Genomic DNA, 14,816 nt, shown 5'->3' with positions numbered 1-14,816 from the left:
GCTTGAGCAGGGAGCACGGATTGTGTGAGTGAGTGAGTATGGAGCAGACACCGGGATTCCGGGAATTTCTAATGTGCTGTTTCTTTCCCCCCCTCCAGGTGCCCATTGCTTCTTGGTTTGATGACATGTCTGACACGGAACTGCTGGACCTCATCCCTTTCTTTGAGAGACTCTCGAAGGAAGAGAACATTTTCACATTGCTGCAGGAACACAAGTCTAGCTAGCACTGAGCCAGATTGTGACTGAATGGGGTTGTGGAGCCCTTACCACCAACCCCCGCCCCCCCCGACCCCAGGGGAGTCTCATCTCTTAACAAAGCCATGATTCCTCTTACCAGCGTGCCTTTGAGGGAAAACAGCAACTGTGAGGACTGTGCATCCTGCCAGGGAAGTGAGATGCACAAAGAGCGGACCGATCAAGTCCCACAGCACTTAACGGAAATCAGGGATGGCTTCTTCCACACTTGGATATATTCTCCCCTGCTCTGTCTTTCCACGAATTGGAATCTGGGTGTTGGGTTGTGTGTGTGGGGGGAGGGGGGGGGACATTGGGGGTAATCTCATCCATTGGTTTGGCCATCCTTCTCTCCTCTCGCCCCTCCCCTAACCCCCTTGCTGGGTGCCCAGTGAGGACAGGGATTGGATCAGCCACGCTGGCTGGCGATTGGCGGGACAGAGAGTCCGGGGGCTAACGGGAGGTGACTGTTTTGGAAAGCAAAGCGGAAACGAAAGCTTGAAAAGACACAAGCAGGCGTAAGAGAGGCCAAAGAGACATATTGTTCATGTGTGATTGGGGTGGAGGGAGTAGGGAGCCCTCGGCTTCCCCCTGGGGATGGGGCAGGCGGAGCTGTCATCTTCCTGTTGATTTACTCCCCCAGCCTGCACTCCGAGGGTTAACAGTGCAGCTTCAACAGGTTGCATGTTTTTTTCTCTCTCTGTCTCTCTCCCTCTCCAGTTACCGGTCTCGGTGATTTGAGGGCCTCTCACCCTTGTGAGTAATAAAGAGCACTACGATGGCTAAGACCAGTGTTGCTGGGGTCCTTCCAGGCTAACAGCACCCACACCCCCCACCTCCCCTCCCCTCCCCCGACCATGGCCATCCCACACTGGGAGGGGGAGGGGGCGAAGGAGGACAGTTTTGAGGTTGAAAGCTCTCTGAGTTGGAGGGAGAGTGAAGGGGAGGGGTGTGTGTGTGTGCATGTGTGTGTGTGTTGCAGGCTGGGTGTGCGAGGGACAGAATCCTGGGATTGGCGTTGGAGTTCCCCATGCGTTTACTGTTGAGCTGCCCTCCTTCCTGGGGCCTAACCTCCATTCAGTTCAGTTTTATTTTTATTATTTAATAATGAAATCCTCTGGCAGCTTCCTATAGATACTGGGTGGAGGAGGGCAGAGAAATTCTGTGAAATACAAACTCAGGAACTCCCAAGTCATCAAAGTGCATGGTTCAGGCCCCCAGAGATTCGAAGAAATCCTGTGGTGAAGCTGAGGGGCTTTTCAACCCTCATTCCCTTCCCGTTGCCCCCTACGCATGCTGGAGTGTGGATCTGGAGTGAGGGGGGGTGGGGAGGAGAGGAGGAAGTTATAGCCCCTCCTGTCCCTCAGCCTCTGAAAGAATGCAAAAAAAAATATAAAGCACAAAAACAGGCCACTCGGCCCATCTGGTCCATGCTGGTGTTTCTGCTCCACACGCGCCTCCTCCCTCCCCCTCTTCATCTCACCCTGCCAGCGTATCCTTCTATTCCTTTCTCCTTTGTGTAATGGTCTAGTTTTCCCCCTTCAATGTATCGATACTATTCACCTCCACCACTCCCTGTGGGAGTGAGTTCCACGTTCTCCCCGCTCTCTGGATAAAGGAGTTTCTCCCGAATTCCCGATGGGGTTTATTGGTGACTATCTTGTACCGATGGCCCCTATTTCTGGCCTCTTGCCCCATAAATGGAAATAGCTCCACATCTACCATCGTACGGACTGGTTTCCTTACCTAACCCCTGAGCGGGGCGATGGCAAAGGCTGGGCCAGGGGCACAGTTTATGCTGATTCTGTTTTTATTTCTTCAGTAGCGGTGCGGTTTGACACTGTGCCAAGTTATCGCCAATTTAATCATTTTTAAATTATTACATTCAATAAATGTAATTAAATTTAATTGATTATAATTAAATTTCTTAGTAAATGTAATTGTTTATAATTAATTCAATTCAATAATTGAATATAGTTCAATTTAATAATTGCCTTGATTGTAATTAATTGACTATAACACCCTTAGTCAATACAGGGGACCAAAACCCGCAGGATTATTCCAGTGGGGGTGGTGACTGTTTCGTGGTTGCAGGGTCACGCTGAGGGGTGGCTGTCATGGGGAGCGAGGTTTTGAGCTTTTTGAGTTCTCCTTGGCTTTGTTCCATTCGGTTGCCGAGATTCTGTAGCTCGTTCACGCTGTTGCGTTGCCCGGCTATACTGGACTGGGGGTTTATTTGTGAGTGGCCGATTTGGGCCAAGGCCCATGGTTCTTTACCGTAGAGAGCTGTGGTGGAATGCTCCCTTCCTTCCCCGTACCTCTACCGCTCTCCCATCTAGTTCGTAAACAGAGCCTCCCTGAGCCATGCACAGGTTCCGATTCAGTCACTAGCCCCTGTGCCACAGTGAACTGATTGCAATTTGTGGGGGATGGTGGAGGGGAGACCCTAGATTGGGGTAAAGGCAGGGTGGAGAGGGGACAGTCGATCTCAGCCTGCACTGCCTCTCCCGCCCCTACCCCAGGTCAGATGGCGAGATAGGGCAGAGACTGACTGGATTGATGTTGACTATGGGGCTCCTCACTTGGTTGAATAGCTGACTGCTCACACATAATAGGGAGTGTGCTTGTAGATTGCTGACCCACGAGGACCAAAAGCTTTCTGGGAGAAGGAGGGGAAGTCATTTTTTTTTTTTGAAAGGTGGGCTGATGAATTTGGATTGACCAGCAGTGAGGGAGGGGGGTGTGTGAATGTGATTGGGGCGAGGGGAGGGGTGGTTGTCATTCTTTCCCCAGACCTCATTAGAGCTTCATCAGGGACCAGGGGACTAAGCTTCATTTGTCTAAACGCACAGTATTCCGAGGGGGCTCTGGAGTGACTCCCGAGGATAAAAACTCCCCCGAGCTCCTTCTCCAGGCAGCTATTCCATATTCTGAGCCTCTTTCTATCTGTGCCTGATAGGAGTGCCAACGAGATCATACTCCGGCCCTGAGAGTGATCCTTCAAGTGCGTAACACACAGCAGTGTGACGAAGACATAGGGAAGATATCGGAGTCATGTGAACAAGAGGAGAGTGTTTACAAATGTTGATTATTTTGTGGAATTTGTGATTTACTTTGGGATGGATCAATACTCACACGGATGCCGTCACTGGTGACGGGGGGTGGGGGTTGGTTTGTGTGTGTGTTGTGTGGGGGGGGTGGGGGGGGGGTGTGTGTTTGTAAGTGCCATGTGTATGAAGGTGACTTTGTACAGTGGATGCGTATTCACATTATGGGATAGCCAGTGCAAAGATGCAGTCTCCGATAACTCTGCAGGAGAATTTGGTTGAGCTAATGGCAGCAGACTAAAGCATTACACTTGAGGGGGAGTGGAGCGCTCTAGATTTTGAAAGGATATAAGAGCCATCCTTCCCCCCCCACCCTCCTCTTGCCTCATTTGGTTCTGCAGCAAGCTTGAAGGGCCCTGGGTTCAGGGATGTCTCTATCCCTTATCTGGGATGGGAGAGGAGGGTAGGAGAAAAGCCAGCCTGGGGCACTGCTCCTTGTAATGCAGTGGGGTTGGGGGGGGAGAGTGAGGAATTGTAGAGGGTAGTACTGTGACGCCCTTCACAGTGGAATAGCCTACTGACGCTCACCTGGACCCGCGCGCTTGGCCACACGAAGGGGTATGTTATCCTGGCAGGAGTTGACACTTTCCAGAGGTGAGGAAATGGTCCAAGTGGTTTACTGAGGGGGAGAGGAGGGCAGAGAAGCTGACTAGCATTGCCTGCTACCTGGAGCAGTGTGTTAACATTTTTCCCTTCCCCTCTCCATCCCATCGTCTGAGAAATGGGGCCCCCCCTCCTGTATGCTGCTGGGTCCCAGCCCAGTCACACACAAGTGCCCACACCACACCCATCGCTGGCATTAACACCCTCTGGTTCCCATGCCCTGGACAAACCCACCCTGTTCATCTTTTGAATTTGCTTTGAATCAACGAGGTGCTGGGAGTAACCTTTAGGTTTCGCCTGCCTATGGGGGCGGGGGGAGGGAAGCTGGAGTGCTGGGAGGGTGAGTGGGGTGGGGAAGAGTGAGAAGGGGCTGGCTGACATGTCCAGTCTGAGTGGGTGCTGCTCTGCTGTAATTCAAACTGCCTCCACCTGGGGGAGCAGTGTAGAGCTAATCTTGCCTTGAAATAGATCAAGTGCCTTCTATTAAAATATAATTAAAGATTTTAATACATCAGAAAACGGGAGCTGGTACTTTATTATTTTTGTGCCTATTTTTATATCGGAGTGCTCGAAGTGGTCAGTAACTCGGGAGGTGGATATTACAGCTTTGGACTTGCAGGGCAGACTGTCTGTCTCTCTCTATCTCTTTCTGAAAGTAAAAAGCTTTCTTCTCAACACTTTGAGTAACATGTCTGATTTGTGTGGTGTTGGAATTAGAGACTCCCTCTTGTTTAGGAGCAGGGAGGATGTTTCCTTGGTTGGGCATTATTTGTGCATTCGCACCCAAGTGGCGACTTCTCGTCTCCGGACCCTGCAGCCACACTTTAACGTCCAGCCCTCTCTCCGATGGTGTGACCTGTACTTCCTCTGCTGGGTGCACAGCCTGAATTAGGACCTGCAGCTCTTGTTTACAGGCCTGAGTGGCCCCAGTGCCTCTCTGAAGGAATTGCCCGTCTTTTTATCCCCCCCAGGAACTGATCAAAGTCTGGAACGTGGTTCCCTTGCCCTGGAGCGCACTCCTGTCAGGGGGAGCAGCTATCACCTGAGAACTGCTGTTGCTGCTCAGGAGTCCGCACCTCCACAATATGGATTTGTGTGGCTGGGGAGGGGGGGGTGGGGGAGAGAGGGCTCAGCCCATGGGGTGACCAGAGTCGGGGGACGTGCTGGATAGCGGAGGAGGGGGAGGCTGGATGATGCCACAGGAACTTGGCGCGTTGCTCTCCTGCTGCCCAGCTCACAGCCAGAGTCACCCACAGCCCTCGGCCCCCGACCGCACTCGAGGTGTTGAGGCAGGTTCGAGTTTGCGGCGAGCTCCCGTCTGAACCCAACCCCGCTCAGACGGAGTTTCACATTGGCCCCACACCCCGACACCCCCCTCGGGAACCTCAGCCCCACAACTTGAACCGCCTCGCGGAAATACCCTCCGTGCCTTTGCGTTCTGCACGGAGGAGTTTCCTGTACAGGCAGCGGCTGCACATCCTTCACTTGCTCGCCCTCAACAACCACCCGTACACACTCTGGCCCAGCTGGCCTGCTGTCCAGAGGTGGCAGCGGCCCCCAGTGGAGGGGTCTCTCTGTGTGGGAGTCGTCCCCTTCACCATCGGGGATTTGGTGTGGGGGGTTGTTGCATGCAGCAGTCCCGTGCAACAAAAGGTTAAAATGGTTTCCGCACTCTCAGGCCACCTGTATTTTCTGTGGTCTGGAGGAGTCCAAGCTCCTTGTGTATACAGACTGTGGGAGGTTGCAGCTCACCCCCTTTTGATTATCTGAAGGGGCTGCTCCTCAAGTTCTGGTTACACTCCAGCCCCATGCTCCTGGTCTTTGGGCCACCCGGTGCGGAGAGAGGGATGGGCAGGGAGGAGGACCTCCTTGTGAATCTGCTCCTGGGCCTGGCCAAGGTGGCCGTTAACAGGTCAAGGCAGCGGGCAACCGAGAGGGTCATCGGGCCTGACTGTCTGCCCCTCCCCCGCGGCTATGTTTGTGTCCGCGTCACCCTGGAGAAGGGAGTCTGCCAGTATGCCTGAGACCTTCCCCAACCAGTGGGCACCACAGGGACTGGAGCACATCTTTAGCTCTGAGAACATTAATTTATTAGGTTTCCTTTAAAAGTTTTGTTTTTTGTTAGTGCCCCTTTAAGGGGCTTTCAGTTGATTAATTTGCTTACATTTGTTCAGTTGGCTTCTGAGAGTATACCTCCAGTCCCCTCTGCTCTTGCACCCACATTAGAACTGCCACATTATATTGCCTTGCAATGTTCTTCCTACTGAAATGTAGCAGTTCACATAACGTCCTTTTTTAGTGATATTGATTGGGGGGATAAATATTGGCCAGAACACCACAAAGAACTCCGCTGCCCTTCTTTGAAAAGTAGCGTGGGATCTTTTATGTCCACCCGAGGGGGGCCTCGTTTTCAATTTCTTACCTGAAAGGCAGCACCTCTTACAGTGCAGCACTCCCTCGGTACTGCCCTGCCAGCGTCAGCCTGGATTCTATGCTCCGGTCTCTCTCGAGTGGGACTCGAATCCAGGATCTGCTGCCTCGGAGGTGAGAATGCTATTGGCTAAGCCACCATTGAAGAGTTGCCAACCATCCAGGATTGTCCTAGGAATTAAACACCGATCTCCAGGCCATGGTGAAAGGGGAGGTAACTCTGACACTAGAAGGGGATATTGATTAGGCTACCTGTAAATAAAAGTTAATAGGGCACCAGGACTGGATGAGGTGCATTCAAGGATACTGAGGGAAGGGAGAGTGGAAACTGGGGAGGCACTGGCCATAAGTTTTCAGTTTTCCTTAGACTGAGGGGTGGTGCCAGAGGACTGGAGAATTACAAACATCACACCCTTCTTAAGAGGTGTAATGATAAGCCCAGCAGCTACAGGCCAGCCAATTTAACTTTGCTGGTGGGGAAACTTCTAGAAACAATAATTTGGGACAAAATGAATAATCACATGGAGAAAGGAACCAGTAGTGGTTAATGAATGTTTTTTGTGCTGGAGGAAGGTTAGTAGTGGAGGTCAGTGTTAGGCCCCTTGCTTTTCCTAATGTATATTTATGACATCGGCCTTGGTATACAGGGCACAATTTAAAAATTTGTGGATGACTTTCAAACATTGTGAACTGCGCTAAGAATTTCAAAAGGACATAGACAAGTTGGTGGAATGGATGGGTAGGTGTCAGTCATTGGGATCTTATAAAACAGCTCATCCTTTTGGCTGTTCACAACAGGCAAAGTACAACGGTACCCAACCAGCCTGTGCTTGCAAAACTCAAAACATAGTGTCCAGCATTAGATGTGACTCTGTGATTGGACAGCACTTGCTAAACAACCCTGACTGTGCTGAGAATTGCGCTGAAAACCAATTTAAGATTATCAGTCAGGCTCACTTATACCTGCTTGAAGCCACATATTCACACTCAGGGCCCTGTCCTTTGCAGACAGAAGGAATATGTCCACACATTGTGCCTTTTTTGACTAAACAAAAGCTTGGGGGACAGCCATTCCCTGGTTCATTCCCCTGGGCAATGCCTTGACCAATTAGAGTCGACCTGCCTGGTTTGAATTTTAAACAAAAGCTTGGCAGTTAACTGTTTCCTGCTGCATTTCCCATGGCAACACCTCTACCACTCAGAGTCCACTTGCCAAACAATCTGCACTCTCTTCTCATGCAGTATAAACTGTTGTTCCCTTTATTGTTAGTATTTTCTTGTCACCTGACGAGTGTAAGACGAGAAGTTTTGACAGCATGTCTCTTTTTTTTTCAGCAACACTCAAGTTCTGCACCACCAAACAACTCTCCACGTTATATTCCATCTGCTGTGTTCTTGCCCACTTACTAGGCCTGTCCGAATCCCCCCGAAGCCTCTTTGCATCACCCTCAGAACCCTCATTCCCACCTGGTTTTGTGTTATCCGCAAACTTGGAAATATTACACTTAGTCCTGACATCCAAATCATTGATATAGATTGGGAACACCTGGAGTCCAACTACTTATCCTAGCGCTACCCCACTGGTTACAGCCTGCCAACCTGAGATTGACCTGTTTATTCTGTTAATCAATCCTCAATCCATGCCAGTATATTACCCCCTATCCTATATGCTTTAATCTTGTTTACTAACCTCCGGTGTGGGACCTTATCGAAAGACTTCTGAAAATCCAAATACACCACATCCACTTATTCCCCCTTATTCTGCGAGTTGCATCCTCAAAAAACTCCAACAAGGTTTGTCAAACATGATTTCCCTTTCATAACTCCATGTCGTCTGCCCAATCAGATCATTGTTTTCTAAGTGTCCCATTATCACCTCCTTTAAAATAGATTCTAGTATTTTTTCTACTACTGATGTAAGGCTAACAGGTCTGTAGTTCCCTGTTTTCTCTCTCCCTCCTTTCTTAAATAGTGGGGGTGACATTTGCTACCTTCCAATCTGCAGGAACCATTCCAGGATCTGTAGAATTTTGGAAGATGATCACCAATGCACCCACCATCTCTACAGCCACCTCCTTCAACCCTCTGTGATGTAGATCATCAGGTCCCGAGGACTTATCAACTTTTAGCCCCGTTAATTTCTCCAGTGCTACTTTTTTTACTAATACTAATTTCTTTCTCTTCCTCATTCACACTAGTCCCTTTGTTCCCTACTATTTCTGGACGTTTTTTTGTATCTTCTCCCCATAGAGACAGACACAAAGTAATTATTTAGCTTCTCTGTCATTCCCCGTTATAAACTCTCCTGTCTCTGCCTGTAGAAGGCCCACGTTTGTCTTTGCTAATCTTTTCCTTTTTACACACTTATAGGGGCTTTTACAATTAGTTTTTACTTTCATGTTCTATTCTCTTTCTACCAATGTCTTAGTTCTCCTTTGCTCGGGCTGTAGTGGCAAATTTTGAGGTGCAGGAGCTCCTGTGTTGGCCATGTCATCTCTAAATCTACGATCATTATATATATAAATATATATATATCCCCCAAACAATACAAAACTCTGCTTAAGTGAAAAATATTGGTTGCATTTTATTTCAAACCATGTGGTTTTTCGAATCGTTAATCATTAGCATAGTTAGAATTTCATTATGCAACAGTTTAATCATTTAGCTGAATCCTATTAAAAACACGAATGACAGAAAACTTTACTTCTGACTGGGGGATGGTATAGAGAGGGGCTGCTGCTTTTCTTGATTGATATTAATGACGTGGACCTGGGTGTACAGAGCACAATTTCAAAATTTGAAGGTGATGCAAGGCCTGGAAGTATTGTGAACTGTGAGGAGGATAGTGATAGACTTCAGGAGGATATAGAGAGGCTGGTGGAATGGGCAGACGAAATTTAATGTAGGGAAGTGTGAAGTGATACATTTTGGTCAGAAGAACGAGCAGAGGTGACATAAAATAAAGGGCACAATTTTAAAGGAAATGCAGGAACAGAAGGACCTGGGTGTATATGTGCATAAATCATTGAAGGTGGAAGGGCAGATGAAGAAAGCAGTTAATAATTTACACTGAATCCCGGGTTTTATAAATAGGGGCAAAGAGTACAAAAGCAAGTAAGTTATGAAACTTCATAAAACACTGGTTCAGCCTCAACGGGGAGGGTGTGAAGGTTTTAGAGAGGGTGCAGAAAAATTTACAAGAATGGTTCCAAGGATGAGAGATTCCAGTTGTGTGGATAGATTGGTGAGGCTGGGGCTGTTCTCCTTGGAGAAGAGACGGTTGAGAGGAGATTGGTTAGATGTGTTTAAAATCATGAGGGGTCTGGCTGGCATAAACGAGGAGGAATTGTTCCCATCGCCAGAAGGTCGAGAGCCCGAAGATGATTAACAAAAGAGCCAGAGGCGATGTGAGGAGAAACCTCGACATGCAACGAGAGGTTTGGACCTGGGACGCGCTGCCTGAGCGTGTGGTGGAGACAGATTCAATTGCAGTTTTCAAAAGGAAACTGGTAATTATCTGAAGAGAAAAGATTTTGCAGGGGCTACAGGGAAAAGGTGGAGGAGCGGAACTAGCCGAGTTGCTGTTGCAGGGAACTAGTAATTTGCTGAATGGCCTCCTTCTGTGCTGTAACTAAAATCCTGGAACTCCTTCCCTAACAGCACTGTGGGTGTACCTACACCACATGGACTGCAGCGGCTCAAGAAGGCAGCTCACCACCACCTTCTCAAGGGCAATTAGGGATGGGCAATAAATGCTGGACCAGCCAGCGACACCTACATCCTGAGAATGAATAAAGAAGACCATTCATTGATTCTAGTATTGCTAACTCTGATTGGTAGAGGCATTGCCATGGAGGATGCACCAGTTAATGGTGACTGACAGTTAACTGCCAAGCATTGTTTGAAATTTAAAACAGGTGGCTTGACTCTGATTGGTCGAGGCATTGCCCTGAGGAATGAACCAGCGAATGGCTGTCACTTATTTTGTTTAGCTGAAACAGGTGCAATGTGTGTACATGTTCTTTCTGTCTGCAAAGAGCAGGGCCCCGTGTATTAATATATGTAGCTTCCAGTACACACACATGCTCCACATTACGAGCCTGACTGACAATCTAAAATTGGTTGTCAGCATGCTGATTGGTTGTCAGAGTCCATTTGCCAACCAATCAGCACTCTTTTCTCATACAGTATAAAGTTGTTGCTTCATCTGACATTGGTATTCTCGCAATTGTCCTGATGAGTGAAAGATGAAAAATTTTGACAAAATGCCTTTTTTCAGCAATACTCACGTTCTGTATTACCAAATGAGTCTAGTATAGATACTAGATACACACCAGGAAGCTGATAAACCCATGAGGAAGAAAGAAGCTGAAGGTTACCTTGATGTGTGATTGAGAATGGTGGGAGGAGGCTTGTGTGGAACATAAACACCAGCATAGATGGGGTGGGCCGAATGGCCTTTTCTGAGCTGTAAATACCATGTAAAGCTGCCAGCAGGGAATACAGACATGTATCACATCCACAGGCCATCACAGCCAAGGATTAATGTGAATCACTCTCCCCACACACTCTCTTCCCCAACCCCACACTCTCTCTCTCCCCTCCAATACTATATCCCCCCAAAACTCTCTACCCACTCCACACTGGCTCTCCCAAACACCCTCCCAACACACTCTTCCCCCCACCCTCTCCCTTCCTCTCCACACTCTCTCTCCCCTCCAACACTTTCTCTCCACCCCACACTGTCTCTCCCTCAACACTGTCTCCCCCCACCCTCTCTCAATCCCCCACACCCTCTCTCAACACCCCCCACACTCTCATCCCACCCACAACATTCTCTCCTCCCCCCACACATTCTCTTGCCACCCTGCACATTCTCTTCCCGCCCAGAATCTCTCCCCCCAACATCCTTTCTCCACCCCATGCTGACTTCCCCCAACACTCTCTCCCCCTCACCCTCTCCCTTCCCCCCCACACTCTCTTCCCCTCACCCTCTCCCTTCCCCCAACACTCTTTCTCCCACACTCTCTTCCCCCAGCACTCTCCCTTCCCCCTGACATGCCCTTCCACCCCATGCTCTCTCGCTGCCCCACGCTCCCTCTCTCTGCCCCGCGCTCCTTCTCTCTTCGCCCCCACGCTCTCTCTCTCCGCCCCCACGTTCTCTCTCTCTCTCCGCCCCCAGGCTCTGTCTCTCTTCGCCCCCACGCTCTCTCTCTCTCCACCCCCACGCTCTCTCTCTCTCTCCACCCCCACGCTCTCTCTCTCTCTCCGCCCCCAGGCTCTCTCTCTCTTCGCCCCCAGGCTCTCTCTCTCTTCGCCCCCAGGCTCTCTCTCTCTTCGCCCCCATGCTCTATCTCTCCGCCCCCACGCTCTCTCTCCACCCCGCGCTCTCTGTCTCTCCGCCCCCACGCTCTGTCTGCCCCATGCTCTCTCTCTCCGCTCTGTGCTCTCTCTCTCCGCCCCCACACTCTCTCCCTCTCCACCCCGCACTCTCGCTCTCTCTCCCTCTCCGCCCCACGCTCTCTCTCCCTCTCCGCCCCGCGCTCTCTCTCCCTCTCCGCCCCGCGTTCTCTCTCCCTCTCCGCCCCACGCTCTCTCTCCCTCTCCGCCCCACGCTCTCTCTCCCTCTCCGCCCCGCGTTCTCTCTCCCTCTCCGCCCCACGCTCTCTCTCCCTCTCCGCCCCACGCTCTCTCTCCCTCTCCACCCCGCACTCTTGCTCTCTCTCTCCGCCCCACGCTCTCGCTCTCTCCGCCCCATGCTCTCTCTCTCTCTCTCCGCCCCGCGCTCTCGCTCTCTCCGCCCCACGCTCTCTCTCCCTCTCCGCCCCGCGCTCTCTCTCCCTCTCCGCCCCGCGTTCTCTCTCCCTCTCCGCCCCACGCTCTCTCTCCCTCTCCGCCCCACGCTCTCTCTCCCTCTCCACCCCGCACTCTTGCTCTCTCTCTCCGCCCCACGCTCTCGCTCTCTCCGCCCCATGCTCTCTCTCTCTCTCCGCCCCGCGCTCTCGCTCTCTCCGCCCCACGCTCTCTCTCCCTCTCCGCCCCATGCTCTCGCTCTCTCTCTCCGCCCCACGCTCTCTCTCCCTCTCCGCCCCACGCTCTCTCTCCCTCTCCGCCCCGCGCTCTCTCTCTCTCTCTCCACCTCACCCTCACTCTCAGTCTCCAGTCACTCACTCAGACACCATTGGGTCCCCGCTGCCTTGCACTCTGGGCCCTGGAACGTACCTTTAAAACTTACCTTCCCACACTTTGCTCATCCAATCACAGGCTGGTTCCTCTCTGCATTTGCAGGCTGCCTCTCTGTGATTGGATGAGCAGCTTTACCGCATTTTTTCAAATGTCGGTCACCTGAATATCCAACAGGTCTGTTGGCTGCACTGAGTTGGACAAGTCTGCTTCAAACAGAAGGTGCTGGAGCAGCTGTCTGCCTGCGCTCTTTAAATATTATTTTTTAAATATTAATTATTTAAATACTAGTCATTGCCTGTCATACCTTTTAATGTGTTTACCCAATCCAATATAGCCAACTCGCCCCTCATACCTTCATAGTTTTCTTTGTTATAAATATTTTAAAATAAATATATAAATATTTATATAAATGCAAGTTGCAGTTGTAATGAGTCCAACCAAAGTTTACAATCCCAAATCTATAGCTTTTGTTGCCTTGAGTCTTTGAAGAGTTAAGGACTCTCTCTCTCTGAGTCACTGTGTTATTATTGGGTGGAGGCAGATTCTGGGGCACCTGACAGTGCAGATGTGTAAAAAAAAAATCTGTTTGAGAGGCCTTGGGTCCAGGCTTTTCTGCTCTGTTCCAAAGGCCTGAGGCTTAGTTCGGCTTTAAAGAGCCTCCTGGTTTTCCCCTTTCAAGGGGCCTCCAAGAGAGAGATTTATCCTGCAAGTGACTGAGAGTTGGACACTACAGCCCGTTCCTGTCTCAAAGACACATGACCTTTGCTTCCAGACTCGGAAGCAGGAGGGCGTTTACGCCCATTTACAGCTTCAATACATCACTCAGGACCTGAAAGGGAAAACGATTAAAGGCTATTGGAAGGTCTTTAGCATTCTGTACCAGAGAACAGGCTTGATGGGCCAACTCAATTGAGTGGAAAATGGGCGTTAGTAATTACCAGTCACAGAGAGCTTGATACAGCCACAATTTATAATCTCACTTTATTTTCATTGTGTTACCCCACCCCTACGATTTCCTGTGTCCCTTCTCCTGTGTCTCATTTAATGATCAGTGATTTACGGAGAGGCTGCAAATTCCTTAACCCTTAAGAGACCAAAACAGAGAGTTAGGAGCAGGGCAGTGATCTAGGGCCCAAACCACGATCAAACAAGTCGACATGGAGGCAGAGACTTAAAATGGAGAGTGATAATCATCCCTTTATGTTTCAGTGGGTATCGCTCTCACTTCACAGTCAGAAATTCACGATAGGGTCAAGTCCCACCCTGCACTGCATTGGGAACCTTGGTCTGCGTGTTTGTGCTCAAGTCTTTCAGGTGGAGCTTGAACCCACAATCTTCTGATTCAGAGGTGAGGGTGCTACTCACCGAGCCAAGACTAGCGCTATGGGAAAGCCATTGGCTGGCATCAGGGGCAGCGGCCCAGGTTCAGTCCATTAAACTTGTGTTCATCTGATCAGGAGTTTGGAAGTTCACTAAACCCTCATCAATAGCAATTAACCTCTGTAGTGACAGCAATTGTTCCACACGGTAGGCCATTCTGCCCATTGAGCCTGCTCTGCTGTTCAGTTAGATCGTTGCTGCTCTGATTGTGGCCTTAAATCCACTTTCCTGCCTGACTCCACCCCACCCCCCCACCCACAAAGCCCCTGACTCCCTTGTTGGTTAAAAACCTGTCTAACTCAGCCTTGAATATATTCAATGGCCCAGCCTCCACTGCTCTCTCAGGTAGAGAATTCCACAGACTAATGATCCTCTGAGAGAAGAAATTCCTCCTTAAATGGGAGACCCCTTGTCTTTAAACCGTGGCCTCGTTCCAGAATCCCCCCCACAAGAAGAAACACCCTGTCAGCATCTACCCTGCCAAACCCCCTCAGAATTTTGTTTCTATGTTTCAGTAAGATCGCCTCTCATTCCTCTAAACTCCAACAGGCCCAACCTGCTCAACCTTTCCTCATAAGGCAACACCCTTTATTCCTGGAATCAGCCTAATGAACTTTCTCTGAACTGCTTCCAATGCAAGTATATCCTTCTTTAAGCAAGGTGACCAAAACTGTACCCAGTACTCTAGGTGTGGTCTCACCAATGCCCTGTACAGCTGTAGCAAAACATCCTGACTTTTATATTCCATCCCCCTTTGCAATAAAGGCCAACATTCCATTTGCCTCCCTAATCACTTGTTGTACCTGCAGGCTAACTTTTTGTGATTCATGTCCAGAGTCACTCAGATCCCTCTGTACCTCAGAGTTTTGCAATCTC

The 14,816-nt window shown here is 49.9% G+C and overlaps 1 protein-coding gene across 2 annotated transcripts in view; it reads left to right on the top strand.

Annotated features, from left to right (window-relative positions):
• The window catches only part of LOC144686889 (carboxy-terminal domain RNA polymerase II polypeptide A small phosphatase 1-like), a 30,095-nt gene extending 25,474 nt beyond the window's left edge, over window positions 1-4,621 (top strand). For both annotated transcript variants that reach the window (XM_078552710.1, XM_078552711.1), the window contains one exon: window positions 99-4,621. In XM_078552710.1, the coding sequence (XP_078408836.1) occupies window positions 99-224 (126 nt within the window). In that variant the 3' untranslated portion in view covers window positions 225-4,621. The remainder of the gene's footprint in view (window positions 1-98) is intronic.
• The last annotated feature ends 10,195 nt before the right edge of the window (window positions 4,622-14,816 follow it).

Source organism: Cetorhinus maximus, chromosome 11 (assembly GCF_964194155.1).
Source record: "Cetorhinus maximus chromosome 11, sCetMax3.hap1.1, whole genome shotgun sequence".
NCBI lineage: Eukaryota > Metazoa > Chordata > Chondrichthyes > Lamniformes > Cetorhinidae > Cetorhinus > Cetorhinus maximus.
The sequence above is the reverse complement of the archived record's forward strand: the minus strand, read 5'-3'. Positions and strand labels throughout refer to the sequence as shown.